General features: G+C 36.7%; 1 protein-coding gene, 1 long non-coding RNA gene and 1 pseudogene across 2 annotated transcripts in view; 2 read left to right on the top strand and 1 right to left on the bottom strand.

Annotated features, from left to right (window-relative positions):
* Nucleotides 1–1,126: 1,126 nt before the first annotated feature.
* On the top strand, nucleotides 1,127–5,091 carry LOC114493352 (annotated as a pseudogene).
* A 7,525-nt stretch (nucleotides 5,092–12,616) lies between these two features.
* The window catches only part of UBE2D3 (ubiquitin conjugating enzyme E2 D3), a 29,076-nt gene continuing 21,354 nt past the window's right edge, over nucleotides 12,617–20,338 (bottom strand). The window contains 5 exon segments of the mRNA XM_036025912.1: nucleotides 12,617–15,241; nucleotides 15,244–15,257; nucleotides 17,209–17,302; nucleotides 19,258–19,344; nucleotides 19,347–19,362. Of these exon segments, the coding sequence (XP_035881805.1) occupies nucleotides 15,189–15,241; nucleotides 15,244–15,257; nucleotides 17,209–17,302; nucleotides 19,258–19,344; nucleotides 19,347–19,362 (264 nt within the window). The 3' untranslated portion in view covers nucleotides 12,617–15,188.
* Nucleotides 15,754–16,090, top strand: LOC118500591. Its single transcript, XR_004903165.1, has 2 exons — nucleotides 15,754–15,844; nucleotides 15,904–16,090. It is a non-coding gene; the product is annotated as an uncharacterized LOC118500591 (long non-coding RNA).

The raw sequence follows: 20,338 nt of genomic DNA, 5'->3' as shown, positions 1-20,338 counted from the left end.
TGCTCATAGAAATGACTGAGTATGGTCACAAAATAGAGGAAAAAGTGAAGGCTATGAAAAGTGAAATAAAGAAAAATGAACAGGAAACCAATAGTGATGGGAAGGAAACTGGGACTCAGATCATTGATTTGGAACAAAAGGAAGAAATAAACATCCAACTGGAACAGAATGAAGAAATTAGAATTCAAAAAAAATGAAGAGAGGCTTAGAATCCTCCAGGACAACATTAAACATTCCAACATCCAAATCTTAGGGATGCCAGAAGGAGAAAAGGAAGAGCAAGAAATTGAAAACATAATGAAGGAGACCTTCCCTAATTTGGCAAAGGAAGTAGGTTTCCAGGGAGTCCAGGAAGCTCAATGAGACTCAAAGAAGTTGGACTCAAGGAAGCACACACCAAGATACATCATAACTACATTATCTGAGATCAGAGATAAGGAGCGAATCTTAAAAGCAGCAAGAGAAAAGGAGACAGCTACTTACAAAGGAGTGCGCATAAGACTGTCAGCTGATTTCTCAAAAGAAACTTTGCAGGCAAGAAAGGGCTGGAAAGAAGAATTTGAAGTCATGAAAGGCAAGGACCTACATCCACGATTACTCTATCCATCAAAGCTTTCATTTAGAATGGAAGGGCAGATAAAGTGCTTCCCAGATAAGGTCAAGTTAAAGGAGTTCATCATCACCAAGCCATTATTATATGAAATGTTAAAGGGACTTATTGAAGAAACAGAAAAAGATAAAAACTATGAGCAGCAAAATGACAACAAAGTCACAACTATCCACAACTGAACCTAAAAAAAAAAAATGAACAAGCAAACAAATAGAACAGGAACAGATTCACAGAAATGGAGGTCACAAGGAAGGTTATCAGTAAAGAGAAGGAGGGGGAGAATGGAGAAAAAGGTACAGGGAGTGAAAAGCATAAATGACAGGTACAAAATAGAGAAGGGGAGGTAAGGAATAGTATGGGAAATGGAGAAACAAAGAACTTATATGTATAACCCATGGACATGAACTAAGGTGTGGTAATGCTGGTGGGATGGGGGAGTACAGGGTGGAGGGGAATAAAGGGGAGAAAAAATAGGACAACTGTAATAACATAATCAATAAAATATATTTTAAAAAACTATATAAAGACAGATATAGATTAAAAGTAAAGAAAGAGTGGGCAGCTGGTCACATGGGGAGAGTGGTGGTAAGGAAGCTGCTCTAGTTGTGGCCTGTGTCTAGTTTGTGACCCAGGCATCCAGCTGCTTCAAACAGAGCTCTAGTGTGTGGTGCCTCAGAAACTAGCTCCTGGGCCCTATAACAGGCTGCCCCATGCCCTGCAGTTCCAGGCAGGAGGTGGCCTCCTCTCACGTGAGAATGGCTACTCCTCCATATGAGCCAGAGGCTGAGATTGGTTGTTGATGCCTGTGGAACAATGTACAAGGTCCGTGATCCCCACAGCAGCCACTTGTGGCCCTCAAGAGCATGAGAGTCCCCAGTGGAAGAGGTGCTGAAGGGGGCCTTCTCATCAGCACAATTAGTAAGGTGGCCTTACTGAGGCGGCTGGAGGCTTTTGAGCATCCCAGTGTTGTCCCACTGATGGATGTCTGTGCCGTTTCCCAACTGACCAAGAGACCAAAGTGACCCTAATGTTGAGCACATGGACCAAGACCTAAGGACTTACCTGGAGAAAGCACCACCCCTCCAACACCAGACTTGCCAGTAGAGACCATCAAGGATCTGATGCACCATTTTCTCAGAGGCCTGGATTTCTTTCATTCCAACTGCATTGTTCACCAAGACTTAAAACCAGAGGACATTCTGATGACAAGTGGTGGGACAGTCAAGTTGCCTGACTTTGGCCTGGCCAGAATCTAGAGCTAATCAGATGGCACTTACAACCCGTGGTTGTTACACTCTGGTACCATGCTCCAGAAGTTCTTCTGCAGTCTACATATGCAGCACCTGTGCACTTGTGGACTGTTGGCTGTAACTTTGTTGAGATGTTTCGTTGAAAGCCTCTCTTCTGTGGAAACTCTGAAGCTGACAACTTAGACAAAATCTTTGGCCTGATTGGGCTGCTACCAGAGGAAGACTGGACCCAAGATGTGTCTCTACCTGAATGATCCCTTTCCTCCAGAGAGTTCCACCCAGTCCAGTCAGTGATACCTGAGATGGAGTCTGGAGCAGAGTTACTGCTGGAGCTGCTGACTTTTAATTTTTTAGGTATATTTTATTGATTACCTTATTACAGTTTTCCCAATTTCCCCCCCTTTATTGCCCCTCCACCCTGCACCCCCAACCCTCCAGCATTTCCCTCCCCCCTTAGTTCATGTCCATGAGTTGTACATATAAGTTCTTTGAGTCCTCTGTTTCCTACGCCATTTTTACCTCTCCCTGTCTATTTAATGCCTACCAATTATGCTTCTTCTTCCCTGTACCTTTTCCCCTTTTCCTCCCTTCCCCCTCCCCACTGAAAACCCTCCATGTGATGTGATGTCCATTTCTGTGGTTCTGTTCCTGTTCTAGTTGTTTGCTTAGTTTTTGTTTTCCTTGTTTTTCTCTTTTTCCTTTTTTCTCTTTCTTTCTTTCTTTCTTTCTTTCTTTCTTTCTTTCTTTCTTTCTTTTTAGGTTAATTTGTTACTAGCTGTGAGTTTGTTGTCATTTTACTGCTCATAGTTTTTATCTTTTTCTATTTCTTCAATAAGTCCCTTTAACATTTCATATAATAATGGCTTGGTGATGATGAACTCCTTTAACTTGACCTTATCTGGGAAGCACTTTATCTGCCCTTCCATTCTAAATGAAAGCTTTGCTGGATAGAGTAATCTTGGATGTAGGTCCTTGCCTTTCATGACTTCAAATTCTTCTTTCCAGCCCCTTCTTGCCTGCAAAGTTTCTTTTGAGAAATCAGCTGACAGTCTTATGGGCACTCCTTTGTAAGTAACTGTCTCCTTTTCTCTTGCTGTGTTTAAGATTCTCTCTTTGTCTTTAATCTTGAATAAATTAATGATGATGTGCCTTGGTGTGTTCCTCTTTGGGTCCAACATCTGTGGGACTCTCTGAGCTTCCTGGGCTTCCTGGAAGTCTATTTCCTTCCCCAGATTGGGGAAGTTTTCCTTTCTTATTTGTTCAAATAAGTTTTCAATTTCTTGCTGTTGTTCTTCTCCTTCTGATACCCCTATAATTCGGATATTGGCACATTTCGAGTTGTCCCAAAGGTTCAAAAGTCTCTCCTTGTGTTTTTGAATTCTTGTTTCTTCATTCTGTTCCAGTTGGATATTTATTTTTTTTCTTTTGTTCCAAATCATTTTTTTGAGTACTGCTTTCCTTCCTGTCACTGTTGGTTCCCTGAATATTTTGCTTTATTTCATTTGGGGTATCTTTGATTTGTTCTTTCATTTTTTGACCAAGTTCAGTCAGTTCTGTGAGCATTTTGATTACCAGGGCTTTAGATTCTCCATCACATAGGTTGGTTATCTCCTCATCACTTAGCTCTTTTTCTGAAGTTTTGCTCTGTTCTTTCATTTTGGCCCTATTTCTTTGTTGGGCACCCCTGTTAAGTTATAAGGGTCAGGGCCTTAGGTATTCACCAGGGCACCGCAACCCTCCTTGCTGAGCTGGGGGCACTGCCTGTGGAGGAGGGGCCAGAGGGGGAAAATGCAGCTCACCTCCTCATCTCTAGCCCACTTTCCAACTAACGCTCCTGAGAAACTGGGAGTTTCTCCTACCATGGCAACCACTGCAGGCCACAGCCAGCTCTGAGTCTCAGTTTCCCCTTAAGTCAGTCCCGCCCACGCAGGCCGCTGCCTAGCCTCAGGTTCTCTCCATCTGTCGCCTTACTGGTCTGGTTGTTCTGTTTGACTGTCTCTTTAATTCCATGGTTTTTGGAGTTCCATGCAGTTTGATTTTCTGGCACCTTCTGGTTGTTTATTGATTTTAATTGGTTGTTATCCTCCTTTTGGTTGTGGGAGGAAGCAATGGATTTCTGCCTATGCCTCCATCTTGGCTGGAACTCCCCTGGAGATGCTGATTTTTTACACACATAAGCAAATCTCTGCCTTCAGAGCCCTGCAGCACTCTTATCTACAAAAGGCAGATGGTAACCTAGAATGAGCAATGGAGTGGCTACAACAGAACCAAGAGAAGAGAAGAGAAGCAGTCATTTACCTTTCTTTAAACACTGGAGTGAACTGGAGAGCCCCCCACTGAGAAGGTGCTCTGTTCCTTTTTAACTCTGAGGCTGTGGAGATGATCCTTCTCCAACTTTTTACAGAGAATATCTTGCTGGCTGGTTTAATGGCATTCCCCTCCCTCCCTTCCTTTTGAGGCTTACCCTTCTCCTCTCCTATTTCACCATACACCAAAGAGTATGTCCTGTGTCCTCTCCTTCCTTACCTTTATATTGGGATCCCTTTTTATACAGGAAAAAAAAACCAAAGGGGAAAAAAGTAAAGGAATAGAGAAAGACATACCTCGCTTATATTAATTCAAAGGACGCTGGAGTAGCTATGTTAATTACATAGTGGGCAGATGTCAGAGCAAAGAAAATTATCAGGATAGACAGGCATTAAATAATAATAAAGGAGTTGATTCTCTAAAGAGACATAACAATCCTTAATGTGATGTGCCTAACAACAGCCCATCAAAATATGAGTTAAAAACTAACATATCTGTAGGAAAAAAGATATACCCAGAAATACAGTTGGCGACTTCAATGCCCACCTATCAATAATGGAGAGATCTAGCAAGCAGAAAACCAGTAAAGACATAGTTGAACTCAGTGGCACCATTACTCAACTAAATATAATTGACCTGCACAGAGCACCTCCTTCAACAACAGCTGATACACATTCTACTCAAGTTCACATAGAATATTTACCAAGATTGACCACATTTTGGATCACAGAACACACCCTAACATGTTTAAAGTAATAGAAATTATACAACGTATACTCCTAGGTCACAGTGGACTTGATCTAGAAATCTGTAACAGGGAGTTAGCTGGAAAATCTCAAAATACTGAGCAATTAAACAACTCACTTCTAAATAACATATAGCTCAATGAAGAACACTCAAGAGAAATTTAAATATTTTGAACAAAATAAAAATACAACTTATCAAAATTTGTGAGATGTAGTGAGAGCAGTGCTTAAATAGAAAATTACATTATTGAATGCATACATTAGAAAAGAAGAAAAATCTAAAATCAAATATCTAATCTTCCACCTTAGAAAACTAGAAAAAGAGCAAATTAAATTCAAAGTATGCCAAAGAAAAGAAATAAATATTAGAAGAGAAAAAAATTCAATAGAAAATAGGAAATCAACAAAGCCAAAATCTATTTTTTAAAAAGATCAATAAAATTAATAAGCATCTAACCAGGGTAACTAAGGGGGAAGAAGATAGAAAACACAAATAATATCAGAAATGAAAGAAATGACATCACTACAGATCTCATGATCATTTAGAGGATAATAAAGGTATAAATATTATGAACAAGTCTATGCCCACAAATTTGATAGCCTATTTGAAATGGACAAATTCTCTGAAATACACAATATACCAAAACTCACACAAGGAGAAAGGGACAATCTGAATAGGACATTATCTATTCAAGAAATTGAATCAATAATTAATAACCTTCAATAACAAAGTATCAGTCCCAGATGGGTTCACTGGTGAATTCTACCAAACATATAAGAAAGAAATTATACCAATTTTCTACAATCTCTTCTGGAAAATAAAAACAGAGGGAATACTTCCTAACTTATTAATCGGGTCAGTATTGCCCTAATACCAAAACCAGACTAAGATATTACAAGAAAAGAGAAGTACATTCCAAGATCTCTCATGAACATTAATGAAAATCCATAATAAAATACTAGCAAATCAGTAATGTATAAAAAGAACTATACACCCATGACAGGGTGGGATATATTCTGGGTATTCAAGGCTGATTTGCCACTTGAAAATCAATTAATGTAATTCATCACATCAACAGTCTAAAAGATAAAAATCACATGATTACATCATTAGATACAGAAAAAAAACATTTGACAAAACTCAACATCCATTTATGATAAAACATCTCTTCAATTTGGGAATAGAAGGGAATTTCCTCAACTTTATAAAGTATATCTACAAAAAACTACACTTATTAAACTAGTGGTAAGAAACTAAAAGCTTTTTGCTAAGATCAGGAACAAAGTAAGGATGTCCTTTCCTACCATTTGTTTCCAGCATCATACTGGGAAGTCCTAGATAATGCTATAAAACACAAAAGAAAATAAATAGTATACAGATTGGAAAGAAAGATGTGAAACTATCTTTGTTTGCAGATGACATGACTGTGTGTGTAGAAAATCTAAAACAACAACAAAAAACTCTTGCTTGCAAAAAAACTCAAGGTTGCAGCATATAAGGTTAGTATACAAACATCTATCATTTTCCTATCTACCACAATGAAGAATTGGAATTTGAAATTAAAAACACAACAACCTGTTTACTTTAACACTCCAAAAAAATGAAACACTTAAGTATAAATAACAAAAATGTGTAAGAGCTATATGAGGAAAACTACAAAACTCTTATGACAGTCATCAGAGAACTAAATAAATGAAGAGGCAGGCATTCCATGCTCACAGAGAGGAAGACTCGATAGTGTTAAGATGTCAGCTATTCCTAACTTAATCTATATATTCAATGCAATCCTAATTAAAACCCCAGCCAGTTAGTTTTTGGATTTTGACAAATTTGTTCTAAAGTTTATTTGGAAAAGCAAAAGAGCCAGAATAACTAACAATACAGAAGAAAAGAAGAAGGAAGAGGAGGAGAGGAGGGGGGGGAAGAGGAGGAGAGAAGAGAGAGGAGGAGGAGGAGGAAAGGAGGAAGGAAGGAAGGGCACAGGGAGGGGGAAGAGGAGAAGCAGGAGGAAGAGGGAAAGAAGAAGAACAAACAACAACAAAACAAAGTTGGAGGATTAACACTACCCTATCAGGAGCCAGTTTAGCTGGGAGGGAGAGTTGAGCTGACAGGTGTGGAGCAGCTAATTAAAGCAACAAGGAGTCAAAAATAAAAGTAATAGTGAAGCCATTACTCCCTTACTACAAATAGTATGAGCATGAGGCTAGAAACTGGAGAATTTGCCAACTCTCCCCTGCTTCATTCCTCTCATAAAATGGCAGACACACTGGTCAAGGATCAGTTGAATCAGCACAGATGTGGGGTTTGGTTCACTTTCGAAGCAGCTCTTAGCAAAAAGGCTATTGCTGTTTTATAGAACCTGGAATGGGGGTGAAGGTGTAAAGAATGAGGAAGGGCCAGGAGTGGACAATTATTGTGTACTGAGTCCCTGTAGGGATAAATGTATTCAAAGTGTCCCACTTCTCTGCCTAACGCCTCAGATAAAGAGACCTAGTAATGAAGGCACTGGAGCTAGGAAGGTAAATATGTGAAGGGCATGAACAGCCAGAGGGGCATCAGTAATACTTCACTGCAGCTCCCTTTAGAGACAGACTGTAATAGTTTGGCTGTGCTCCAGGCCTGGTGTGGGAAGGACAGCTTTCCCCCTGAGGCCTGTCAGGTAAAGCCTTTGTAGTTGCCTATGATCAGGCCTCAAAAATCACATTTATGTCATGTGACCCCAAAGATCTGATAGTGCCAGAAATATCCATAAAAGATATGTGGAATTTTGAGCAAGCTCCAGTAGAAAAGGGGCACAGTGTACCCCTTATATTCTGGAGCAAGGCTTTGCCTTTCACCGTAGTCAACTACTCTTTAAAAAAAAAAAATAGGTCCTAGTGTGTTACTGGGTCTTAGTAAAGACCAAACATCGGACCATTGTACACTCACTAGGTGACTATGAAGCCTGAACTGAGGATTATCCAGTCAACCAAGTAATAAAGCTGGGCAGGGGCAGCAATGTTCCAGTGTACGTAGGGAATGATACATTCAGACTGGAGCAAAGTCCAGAAGACCCATGTAAATTACATCAATAGCCTTCTGTATTACTTATCTCTGTTACACTGATGACCACATTGATGACCTCATGGGGCATTCCTTATGACCAGTTGACCTATGCCTGGTTCACATATGGACTAGTGCAGTATTTATGGAACTAGCCATAAATGGACTGTTGTTACATAAGTTCCATTTAGGATTGATCCTAAATGACACCAGTGAAGGGAAATTTTCCTAGTGCACAGAGTTATAAGACATGCATTTTTTTCAATTCATGTGAAAAGAGAAGTAGGTAGCCTGACTTACAGTTATGTATTAACTCCTTCGCAGAGCCAAAAGTCTTAACTGGGTGATCAGAGCCTTAGAAGAAGAGTGGAAGACAAGTAACATAGAGGTCTGGGTGGGTATTATGCTGATGAACACTGTAGGAAAGACACAATACATGCAGTTTCTTTGTCTCGCATTAATGCTCACAAGATAACACGTACAGAGGAAACTCTTGACAAGCACACAGGAAGATGGTCTTATGGATTTTAGCCAGCCTTTCCACACACCACTTCAGTACTTGACACTGAGAACATGAAGAAAGCTGTCATGGTAGCAGGGATGAAGCCTGTGATTGAACGGAACAACAGCTTTCTCCTACCAAGCTAAGCTTATTGGATTGGCCAAGGTCTGTTGCATTAGAAATTTTTTGTGTGTGAAATAAGACACATCTTTGTCACCAGTAACTTTATTGATTTGGCTATTCTGAGCATGTCGGCTATCTCTCGCTATTGGCTCTTAGTGGGTAGAGGACAGGGGTGCTGCTAAACATTTTACAACACATAAGACAGCCCCTCAGCAAAGAATTATTTGGCCAAAATGACAATAGTACCAAAAGACTTTGCAAACTACTTTTGAAATGTTTGATCAGCCACAGCACCTTCTTCATGCACTGCATTTTTTTTACCTTTCTTGAAATAAAGCACAATGCTCTGAAAATGTCGTGTTTCTTCCATCTTCAATATTAAAATGGCTGCACAACTCACCAATTTTGATTAACTTTAGAAAAATGCACGCTGACATGACAGCTGTCACAATACAATCTAATTGTTTTGAATGAAGTTAAGACTAAGCACTACTAGAGCCATAGTACAGAAAAAATGTAATGGACTTTTTGGCCAACCCAATGCTTAACTGCCTCTGCTAATTGCCCAGCTAGCCAGAAGCCAAGACTAGCGTCATTCCATTTATTTGGGACTCCTTTCTTTCATCAGTTTTTTTGTAGTTTGCAGTGTACAAGTTTTGCACTTCCTTGGTTACATTTATTTTTAAGCATTTTATTCTTTTTGATGTTATTGTAAATGCAACTTTTAAATTTCAGATTGTTCATTGATACTTATACTTTGCTGAATTCAATTAGCCCTAATGATCTCATTATTCTTTAGGACTTTCTATATCATGTCGTCTGTGAATATAGTTTTACTTTCCAATTTGGATGACCTGGTATTTTTAAAGTCTAAAATATTGCAAGACAGATGGCTACTACTCATTGTGCTATATTCCCCCACCCCCCAACTGTGAGTTTCTAGAGTATTTGCCTCTACCAGCTCCTGATGCTCGAATTTGGAACTACTTCAAAAATTAAATCTTGTTCCAGCTTTCTGGGACCACCTATGTAGTGTTTTAGGGCTGCAAATCTTCACAAAGGCCAAACTATTACTACAAATTCTGAGAGCTATATATTCTCCTGCCACTAAGGCTCAAGGCACGCAGACTCTGCATTGTATTAGATACGGGTTTCTCCTTTTTGACACCACTCTTTGGATGCATTCTGGGCTTTACAAGGATCACAAAAAAGTAAAATATGATTCATTTGGGTTTTTAGCATTTTCAAGATGAAAGATAGCTTGTTACATGGGTTCCTGGTTTCAATTTGTTTTTGGCTTGACAGTACTCCTATTATTGACAAATTTTAATTTTCCCTAGCATGTTTAGCTGCTTTTTCACAGGGGAAAACCCAACTGGTCAGGGCAATCATCCATACTGATAGAAACAGAAATGTCCATATACTCACTGTAATAGTGCTTTTACTTATAGCAGTCAGAGAGCCAAAGAATGTTCCACTTAGTATTTTTCTATAGTATATTGTAGTTGTAAGAAATACATTTGGCAAAGTCTACCACTTAGCTCAGTCATTACCAAGTATGGGGACCACTGTAACAATGTGCCAGGCAGTCGTCTAGGCAGAGATATAGCAAAACAGAGATTAAATTTCATTTTTTATAGTTTTACATTCTGGGGTGGAGTTGAGGAGGATAACAACTATGTATAAGGTGGCTAATACTGAATATTCCATTGTGCAGGCTATAATGGTGCTGTGTTGACATTTTACATAGAATAGCCAAAAACCACTCCCGACACTTGAACAGAAATCTAACAGTTAGGAGAGGTAGCTATATGGTATCTGAGGTAAGATCATTCTAGTTAAGGCAAGAACAATGGCAAACACCTTAAGTCTCAGCAGAGGCCCGTGCAAACTACCGAGCTTAGTTGGGGCATGGATGTAAAACAAGAATGATTCGAGATTAAATACAGAGGTGAAGGGACAAGTCAATACAGCCTGTAAATTACTTAGTATTTTCGCTATTACTCTGAATGAGATGAGAAACCATTAGGTTTGGAGCCAAGGGATGACATGGTATGACACGGTTTAAAAGAATTATGCTGGGTGTTGTGTGGGACAGGCTGCTGCAAAGGAAAAAGCTGAGAAATCAATCAGGAAGCTATTGCCAATCATCCAAGAGACAATGGAGATTTAGACCACTGTGGCAGCAGCATATATGGTGACCAGTAGATTTTAATAAAGTTTAAAAGAACCCATGGGATTACTATTTAACTTGGAGGTGGGGTGAGAAATCAAGATTGACGCCTAGGTTTTAGCAAAGGGCAACTGAATGCCTACATTTACTGAGGCCAAGAATATGTATGTGTGCGCATCACATCTGTGTGTAGAAATCCATACAATTTTAAGACATCTTAAAAGCTACTCTTTTAGGTAGCCTGGTGGATAATGAATAGGAAGCTACAGTTCAAGAGATGGCTAGGAGGTCAGTGACTGTTCAGCTGTGTTCTTAAGTAACTAGAACATAAAAGCCCTCACATTGTTTGACCTTAAACTCTGTGAAATTGAAAATGTTAATTCATAAAACTATTTCCTACAATACAGAAAAAAAAAGAGAGCTCAAACTAAAAAATCCATCCAGAAAGTATACAAGTTGGAGATAACACTATACTGGAGTTAATTATTAAAAAATTTTTCAAAATGAAGAACAGAGCTGGTGGCACAGGGTAGCATGAAAGAATGCACTTGGCAATTATTAGGGCCCTAAAGAAAATATTCAGCTAACTTCTCTTCCCAGCCTCTCTAGAAAACTTTAGCTTTGATCTAAGTTTCTGCCTAAATTTTGGGGGGAGATAGGGTGGGAGGAGGGATGTGTCATTCTTTTAAATCTTGTTTCCAAACATCTTTACAATTTACTTTTTCCATTACTCAGGCTGAAAAGGTTTTATTAGCTGCCTTAGGCTATATTTAATATTAATTTCAGTAACACTGAAAACACTCCAACCATAACATCCTTTTTACAAAAAAATGATACAAGAATTGGAAAGACCACAAAATGAGACTAGGATTCAAATCCTTACTCAGCTAACCTACATTTAGTAGACTTTTGTACCTACTCTCTTTAAATACTACCTGGACATTGGTTGAATTACACATACCTGAAAAAAAAAAAAAAAAGATGATCATAGACACAACTTTGAATGTCATGGTGTCCAGCTATTACTCAGTCAATTGCAGGATATTAATGTTATCTTAAACGTGAATCAACCTACAGTATTTATGAAAGAACTACGTATTTGCCAATTATAAACAAATGTCGTACTTGGGCATACAATGTAACAAGTTCTTATAGCCACGAAAGAGGAAGACTTGTAAAAATAACTATAAGGGTCCAAGGATCACTGTTTTGTTACAAAGGAGAGAGCTAGAATTAATTTAGTTGACTTAAAACATGCTGAGTGCCACACCATTTCTGAATCAGTAGTAGTCCTGCCACGGGGTCTGATACTTTCCATTGAAACAAACTTCCCAAACAATACTGACTGATATTGCTGGTCTTGAGACCACTTCTGAGAACCACTGTCCTGAATTCTCTATAGTTTTAACTCCTAAATTCAAAATAGCATTTACAAACATTATTAAAGTGTGGATTTCACATTAGCTGGAATTACTGAGTAAGACCAGTGTGTCTTTAAACAGGCTTTAATGGTAACAATTCCTTTAAGCTCAACCTTAGCTATTACAAGTGTTAATGCAGATGTTACTAGACATTTAGTGACTTGCACTGGGTTCCTCATAAAATAGGAGACATTCACTTAAAAGTATAATCAACAATCATTTAACAGTTTTGTTATGCCAATACAAAACATGGCTAATTTGAGTCACCCCCCAAATCACTAACACAACATAATCAGTATCTGAAGCATATTTCAACTAAGCCATTAAAAAAAAAAAAGTGAGTGTTCACTACCCCTGAGACCACTAGTTAACTGTGGTTCATACTTAAAAAAAAAAAAAAAAAAAAAAAAGTGAGTACACCCACAAGAAAGCCAACTAGTGTTGTTTTTAAATGTGATTATCACATTGCAAACTTGCCCAGGAACAAAAATGAGTCACTTACATAATTTACCATTAGTAAGTCAACTAGACTGTAACTCTCATAGGTTAATAGAAACTAAGTATTTGAGTTTGTGCATTAAGATACAGGAAATATTTACGAAGAACCAAAATCAATTCTTAATCTGCTAATATTCACTGAAGTCCTACACATGGCACTAGTAATGTATATGGGGGAAAAAGAGGGCAAATACTTGTATCTTTCGAAGGATTCACTGGAGATGAAGTCCAGTGTCCATACATTCTAAAATAGTTTTCCGGGTACTTTTTACTATTCCCTTAAACCTGGACAAGCCTTTATGGCTTATACCCTTAGAACTGAAACAAAAATGTTGTAGAAAGCATCACCAGATACAGAGAACTGGACACATCATTTAAACCACCAATAGTTTAAAGTCATCTCTATAAATACTTAAGGACTGCCTGTGGCTAAAAAGGTCAATTTGAAAGCCAATTAGCAACCCAGAAGCTGTTTTACTGATACTTGATATGCCCACTAAAGCTGTTATTTTTGATTCTCAGAATTGTTTTGAAATTAGAGTCAAAGAACAGTATTTCTTAATAGCTCGGAGAGCAGTATGTTACTAATTTATCACTTGTAATTTGAATCCATAAGTTTCAATAGTTATGACATCTACGCGAGTATTTAAAAGCAAAAAAAGTAGCAAAAAAACCCCTCATTGAAAAATTGTATAGTTGGATTATTTCTCAATGCTTATTACAGAATTAACAAAGCCAGAACATTTTTGGAAGGCATGCATTTCACTTCCAGTTTAGAGAACCTTAGTCAATAAATCATGTCCAAACTACATATTAAAATGTTTATAAAAATCAAGCTTTAACATTTATTTTATATCTAGCTTTCCACATCTGTGCAGACAAGGAGTAAGATTGCACATAAGGTAAGCAGTGCAAAAATGTGGAAGTGGAGAAAAGTCACAGACGTGCTTACAAATTGAATACAGGATTTTAAGAAAGCAATGGACAAATCAAAGTAACTAGGAAAAAAGAATTAAACTATATGGTGAGAATTAGGAAGGGTGAAGAATGATAATGCCCTTGTTACTACAGAAATTAGTGGCACACATAGCACTTGTCAAACAAAAAATTATCCAATAGCATTGACTTTTATTCATTCATGTTAAGTCACCTGAAATGATATCTGTTGCATTTAAATGCTCATTAATGTAAATGGCTGAACAAATCCATTTCAATGGATACTCAATATCCCACATAGTTAAAAGTTACTTCAACACAGCCTCATGACAACTCCCACACCAAAACAGTACTTTATTTTGTAAATTTAAACCCATTATTACTCCCATGTTATGGTTTTTTAGCTGTCAAGTGTACAAGATAAAAAAAATTTAGTTCGATGGGGGTTGCACCTGGAAAATAAATTTCCTAAACTCCATATACATGTTCAAAACTGCTGGGTCCCAAGTCCATCTATGAACTCCAGGGTTGCCAGTATCATGTGCAGCATACTAAAGCTACACTATCTGAATAGCTTATTAATTCTGCATGAATCAGGTCAATCAATGTGTCAACCTGTAACAGACTGTGCACTTTTAACTGAACATGGTAAAATATTCACTCTTTTGAACTTTACATCATTTGATGTCAAACAATGAAGGAAATCCCAACAGTATATACAAAAACAGTTTTGCATTTACAAAAGATTGTTTCCCATACTGATTAATCCAGGCGGCTAACTCATTGGTTTATGCAACTTTATTGAAGAAAAATAAATCAATTACTAGCAGAGCTATTAGTTGATCACTCATCCATTGACAACTTGCATCATTTATTCAGTGCTATATTAAACAGTGTATTGGAAGATAGATTAACTAATAGCTCCAAGCCTCCTAACAATTTAAATGAAAATTACAAAATGTTTGAGACCCTATTTTGGAATACAAAGGGTGTTTGACTTCCAATTTCCATTCTCTGTAGAACAAGAACAGGTCATTCCTTTATTGACATGCATAAAATACATCACATTTTCTGTTCTGTTGATGCTATAAATTCAATACCAATTCTTCAGCCACATCAGTTATGAGCATAAAGTATATCATGTAACCTCAGATCTCTAACAGTGGAAGGCTTATACAAGAATGGATGCTGCTACAACAATGCTGTTTCCTTTGATGCGACAACTGAGCATCCATCTCCCTCCCCCTCAGATGATTTCTTCAGCATGTTAGAGCAGTGAGGAATGGTTTAGTCTCATAACCAAGTTAGAGTGAAGACATTGGCCACAATACACATGCTCCATTTTTTAAAAAATTCTGTATCTTGGGCAACTGTTCTCTTGTAACTACTTTACAGTTTCTAAAAGCAGTTATTGTCCAAAGCTGGAAGAACTTAAGTCTTCTCAGATGAGCATGTGAATGAATGGAGGGAGGTAAACAAAAAATAAAATTAAAAAAGATGAGGTCTGATAGGGGAGCAGCCGGATAAGAAAATCAAAAAAGGAACAGTAATTTAAAGTTTATTCCAGCTATAATGCAGGTTATTCTGACTTTAAGGTAGGCATCAACATGGCATACTTCTGAGTCCATTCCGAGATATTCTGTTGTACCTGTAATAAAGATATGTTATTTTAAAGTTACAAAAAAGTTAAAACAAAAAATACTTAAAAGAAAAAGTTCTGTTTTACCTCCAGACTTGTTGTGGAGTCATCTATGGTTATAGTTGGAATAAAGCTAACTGGGAGAATTAATATTGGCACTGAAAGCATTGTGGAAAATGAGAACCTTATGCTCCCCACCCCCCAAAAAAGCCCCCCACTACAAGTAGTATTTTACCAAACAAAATAAGTGGTACTGACAACTGGAAGGCTAACAAAAATCAAAGACCTTTTATCTCTGAGCTAATGTTCTTAGAAAATCTGTAATTAGTATCCATTCCAATAAATTTTAACATTTAAAAAATTATTTTCCGTTCATCAATGGAGTTATGTCAGAACAGTACACATTCTGTACATGTATAGAAATTTCCATCAAAGCCAGAACTGTTAACTAAACCATTTACCCGAATCCTAGACTTTACTTGACCCTCAGTAATACAGAAGAGAAAATGCCTTTGAGATTGGCACTGGCAGAAGATTAAGAAGACATTGGGAGTATGGTAAAAAGAACAGTTTTGAAGGGGAGATGGGTATGTGGGGTATGATTCATTAGAACCACGCACCATTTTTAAGTAGTGTATTGATTGGAGATAATAAGCCCCACTCTTAACACCAGATGAATGGGAATCTGTAGGAGTACTACTAGAAAGCATACTTTGCTTAATAAGATCAACAGGTAATTCACACACAAGCAAGGTTATTTACTACTGAGGAGGATCACTAATATTGATAAATGCCATCATCTCTCCCTTTTACACCCATGCCATAATCTTACTTACCAACAACAAAAAAAATGTAACAATGACTGTAAGAAATGAATATATAAGGGCACAGAAGAACTTCTAGGTATTTATGGTTTGAACTTTATGAAGTATTAACTAACTTCATTTCAAACCAAGAACTAACAGGGTTCAACCACTTTTCTCAACTTAAAATATAGAAGTTCTTTCTACCAATTCATGGTTACCTTTAAGGATAACCCTCTCAAAAAGCCAGCACTTTAAAATGATGGTTTCATTTAGCATACAGGGAGCCACAAAGTAGAGCTGACACTAATGCATGCATGTCAGTAATAAAGATTTAGTTTAGATGTTTAGGCTTAATTAAAAGTTCTCCCCTTACATTATTATCTTGGAAAATTTGAACTACATCACATTCCATATAGTATTGGTATAAAGTTTAAAATATAACAATTTTATAATTAAAATTTAAACACCTTGGAGTTTTGAAAGACACTAAATTTCCATTTCTTACTAGTGCTATATAACTGCTATGTCATGCAAAAATACTCTCAAGCAATAATAACTACTGGGTATGCTTTCACGCTAACAGATCAAGCAGTTAAAGGAACAGTTTTCAGAAAACTGCCACATTGGTTACCTTTTGTTAGTTAATACAATACAGTGCCTTAGAGCATGCAGCACTCAAGTGCTGGCAGTACCATGAATAAGCGCACCATAGAGTGCAGATCCTCTTACCCTACAACATAGCGTATTTCTCTGTCCCTCTCTTGCTAACCTATTGTACCTATTGAACAAGTATACTTAGCATTAATGATAATACAAAAATTATAATGGTGAGGCTGTACAGAAAAATAATTCAAGTATTGAGAAATTCAGATGAAATTGTTACAATAGTACCAATATCTTTTTTCAAAAAGTTAATTGGGATGAATTGCTTTCTTCCTAAAACTTAATAATTCAAGTGACAAAGTACAGAACAGGGTAGAAAAACAAATTTTAGAGGGCTATTTACTGTCACAAACAAAAACCTATAGATTTGTATCATCTTACCAGAAATAAGCATCAAGTCTTCTCGACATTACCACTTAAGAGCAGAGTATAAACCTAACTCACTAAGAGAAAAAGCTTTATATTATTTTCTTTACCTACTACATACTTACTTATCTCTGTCTGTTTTATAGATCCGTGCAATCTCTGGCACTAGGGGGTCATCTGGGTTTGGATCACATAGCAGTGAACAAATGGATAAAAGAACTGCAAGAAAACAGTGTTACTCATCATCAGGAATCTGGATAAAGAAAAGTATATTAAAAACACTATTATACCCATTTAAATCAGTGAACAGATCATCCAGATGGAAAACCATTAAGAAAACAACGGCCTGAAATGTCAACAACTAGATAATTTAAGAACATTTTATCCAAAAAACTGCAGAATATACATTTTAAGTGCACATCAAACATTCTGACATATTTTAGGCCACAAAACAAGTGTCAATAAATTCAAGACAAATTTTATGAAGCATCTTTCTGACCACAATAGTATGAAACTAAAACTTGTATTATAAACCTCAACTCTCAAAATATTTTTATTAGTTTATATCTTAATCTTAATGAGATAAAGATTTAGATAGTTTGCTTCACAGGAGACAAGTTCCTAGTAAATAATGCTAAAAATAGAGCTTTGTTGGTATCAAGTTTAGTACTAGCTATAAAAAACTGCCAAACTCAGGAGTTCCAATATAGTCAAATAATGGCATACTAGTTCGTTATCTTTAAAAATAATTAAGTGGTATTAGAATAAAAGTCACTGGAATTTCTTGGTATTGTGAGGGAGGAAAAAATAAATGGAGTAAGAATATTTGGAAAACATCCATACCATTTTATTATTAGCTGTTCAGCATAATAAAATCTCTGTCCTGCTCCCAGGGAGGTTTCACAAAACTATGTTTGTGTCCCCTTGAATTTATAAGGCAGAGGCCATATAACCAAGAGTATTGGTTAAATCAACAACACCAAGGTTAATTACTAACTGAGCTTTCAATACCCTATCTAATTCATTTTAAATGCCTGTTGTGTGAAAAAGCATTACTGTAATATACTATAGAAAATGTAACTTCACATCCAAGTGCGGGGCAGGGGACACAGATAAAAACTGGAAAACTAGTATTTAGGTATTCATAATACCAGGTATCTATCTGGTGGTAAGAGAACCCAATTTGAAAGAAAACGGAATGTATCCAAGACGGTAAAAACAGGTCTAAAATTATGTCAGACTTGAAAAAATTATGGCAGCATTAACCCAAATTATTTTTCTCTCCACTAAAAATGATTCCAGTTTTAAGTTTGAGAAACGCTATAACCTACCACCCCTTAAAGAGACTCAAATGCACTGTACAAACTTATGAGCCTAAGTAATGCTAAGCCAATACCAGAAACTGAAAATTACCGAAGGCAGACTTCCTTCCCATTAAATAGTTTTGTGATATGTGATTTTATCTGTGGGGTAAAAGTGACATAAAAGGCACCAGAGTCATTCAAAAAGGTGAGAGAGATACTTTAGCTCCATCTGGGATATTCACATGGAGACTGGGCAACTTATTATTAAGATGATACACAATACAATAAATCCCTATTAAAGAAGAGCAGAATTAATCTAGAGAGACTTCCAAGAGGATTCTCTCATTTTCAGATATTATTAAGTAGGAACAACCTACTGTGTCCACATAATCCTTTCCTAAAAGTTTTTTTAAAGGCTAACTACAGGCTTCTTTCAAAATGCCTTTTATTGGAAAACAAACAAGCAAACAAATACAAAAAAAAAATTTGTCCCGCAATGGAAATCTCAAGATATAAAAGTGCCATTTAAATTTAGGTATACCATTTTAGTTAAGATAATAAGTAATCAAGTGAGATGTGCAAATAGTTTGAGATGGAAAAATACTACAGGAATCAATGAAATAAACTTTGCTTTTGTTATTTGCAAACAATGCCCCAAAAACCTAATTTGAATTTTAAACTTCATCCCACAAAATCTCTTCAATCAATATTGCTAAAAAAGCAAATATTATATAACTTATTATTCCTTCCCTACCTCCTACCAAAAAGTTGGCATACTCAAGATTCAGACAAATAGGTCCACAACGGAAACTCCTTGTAACTATTAGAAAATCAGAGCAATTCAAGACTATTCCTCTAAAATTATTTTACCTTTAGAAATAGTTAAAGCAGGAGACCACTGTGATCTTAGAATATCGAGACAAATGCTGCCATTACTGTTAATATTTGGATGATAATTCTTGTTGTAAATGCAACCTAAAATTAAAACAAAACACAAAACTTCAGGTTTTTCTCCCAAATAAAAAATAAGCATCCTAAATTTAAGTAGAAGATTTTTAGCAAGACTTAAAATATTGACACAATTAGGGAAAATCTAATGGCTAAAACCTAATTTATATACATAAAAAGACCAAAAATTTTAAGAGACCAGTTTTTATATTCTGACCAAGATCCCTCAGGGGCTACCCTTCTTATTACTTATTAAATTTAAACAAAAAATACAACTTTGGGGAAAAAATGTTATTCTCAGTGACATGGTGGGATGCTCTGAAGGTTAGTTAACTTTGACCCCATTTTTATTTTAACATTCATTAAAAAAGGAATTGCTGACTATAACCCAAAATTTATAGACCAGCTCATTTAAGATATCAAGTTGCAAAAGTATGTATTTGCTTGCATTTCCACTGTACATAAAATATAGTGTATACCCCTGAATATCATATCTAAAGTAAATGTCACATTGTACCCACAAGATGAAGATGATTATATAGTTAAGAGCCAATCTTCTACTACATCTCCATTATCTCCTATAGTTTATTCCTATAGGTTGAATTTGTGCCAAATGCTTTGAAAAGCCAAGGACCATGGTTTGATGCCTGTAAACCAGTCTACTTCAGTGCATTTAGCAAATCAATGTTTTGAAAGATTTATTCAGTTATGTATGCAAATTAAAATTCCAAAATGATTATAGTTTGTCTAAACTCCAAACACAATCATAGTATAAGTTGAAATATTGGAATAGTAGTAGTTAATGAAATTATATAGGTTTCAGGTGTACAATTCTATAATATATCATCTGTATATTGCATTGTGTATATTCACCACCCCAAAAGCTGAGTCTCCTTCCATCACCATTTATACTCCCCTTTACCCTCTTCTACCTCCCCACTCCTATTTCCCTCTGGTAATCTGTTCCCCCCTGCTCCCCAATCCTTTCACCTTTTTCACCCAG

This window comes from Phyllostomus discolor, chromosome 1 (genome assembly GCF_004126475.2).
Source record: "Phyllostomus discolor isolate MPI-MPIP mPhyDis1 chromosome 1, mPhyDis1.pri.v3, whole genome shotgun sequence".
Taxonomy (NCBI): Eukaryota; Metazoa; Chordata; class Mammalia; order Chiroptera; family Phyllostomidae; genus Phyllostomus; species Phyllostomus discolor.
The sequence above is the reverse complement of the archived record's forward strand: the minus strand, read 5'-3'. Positions and strand labels throughout refer to the sequence as shown.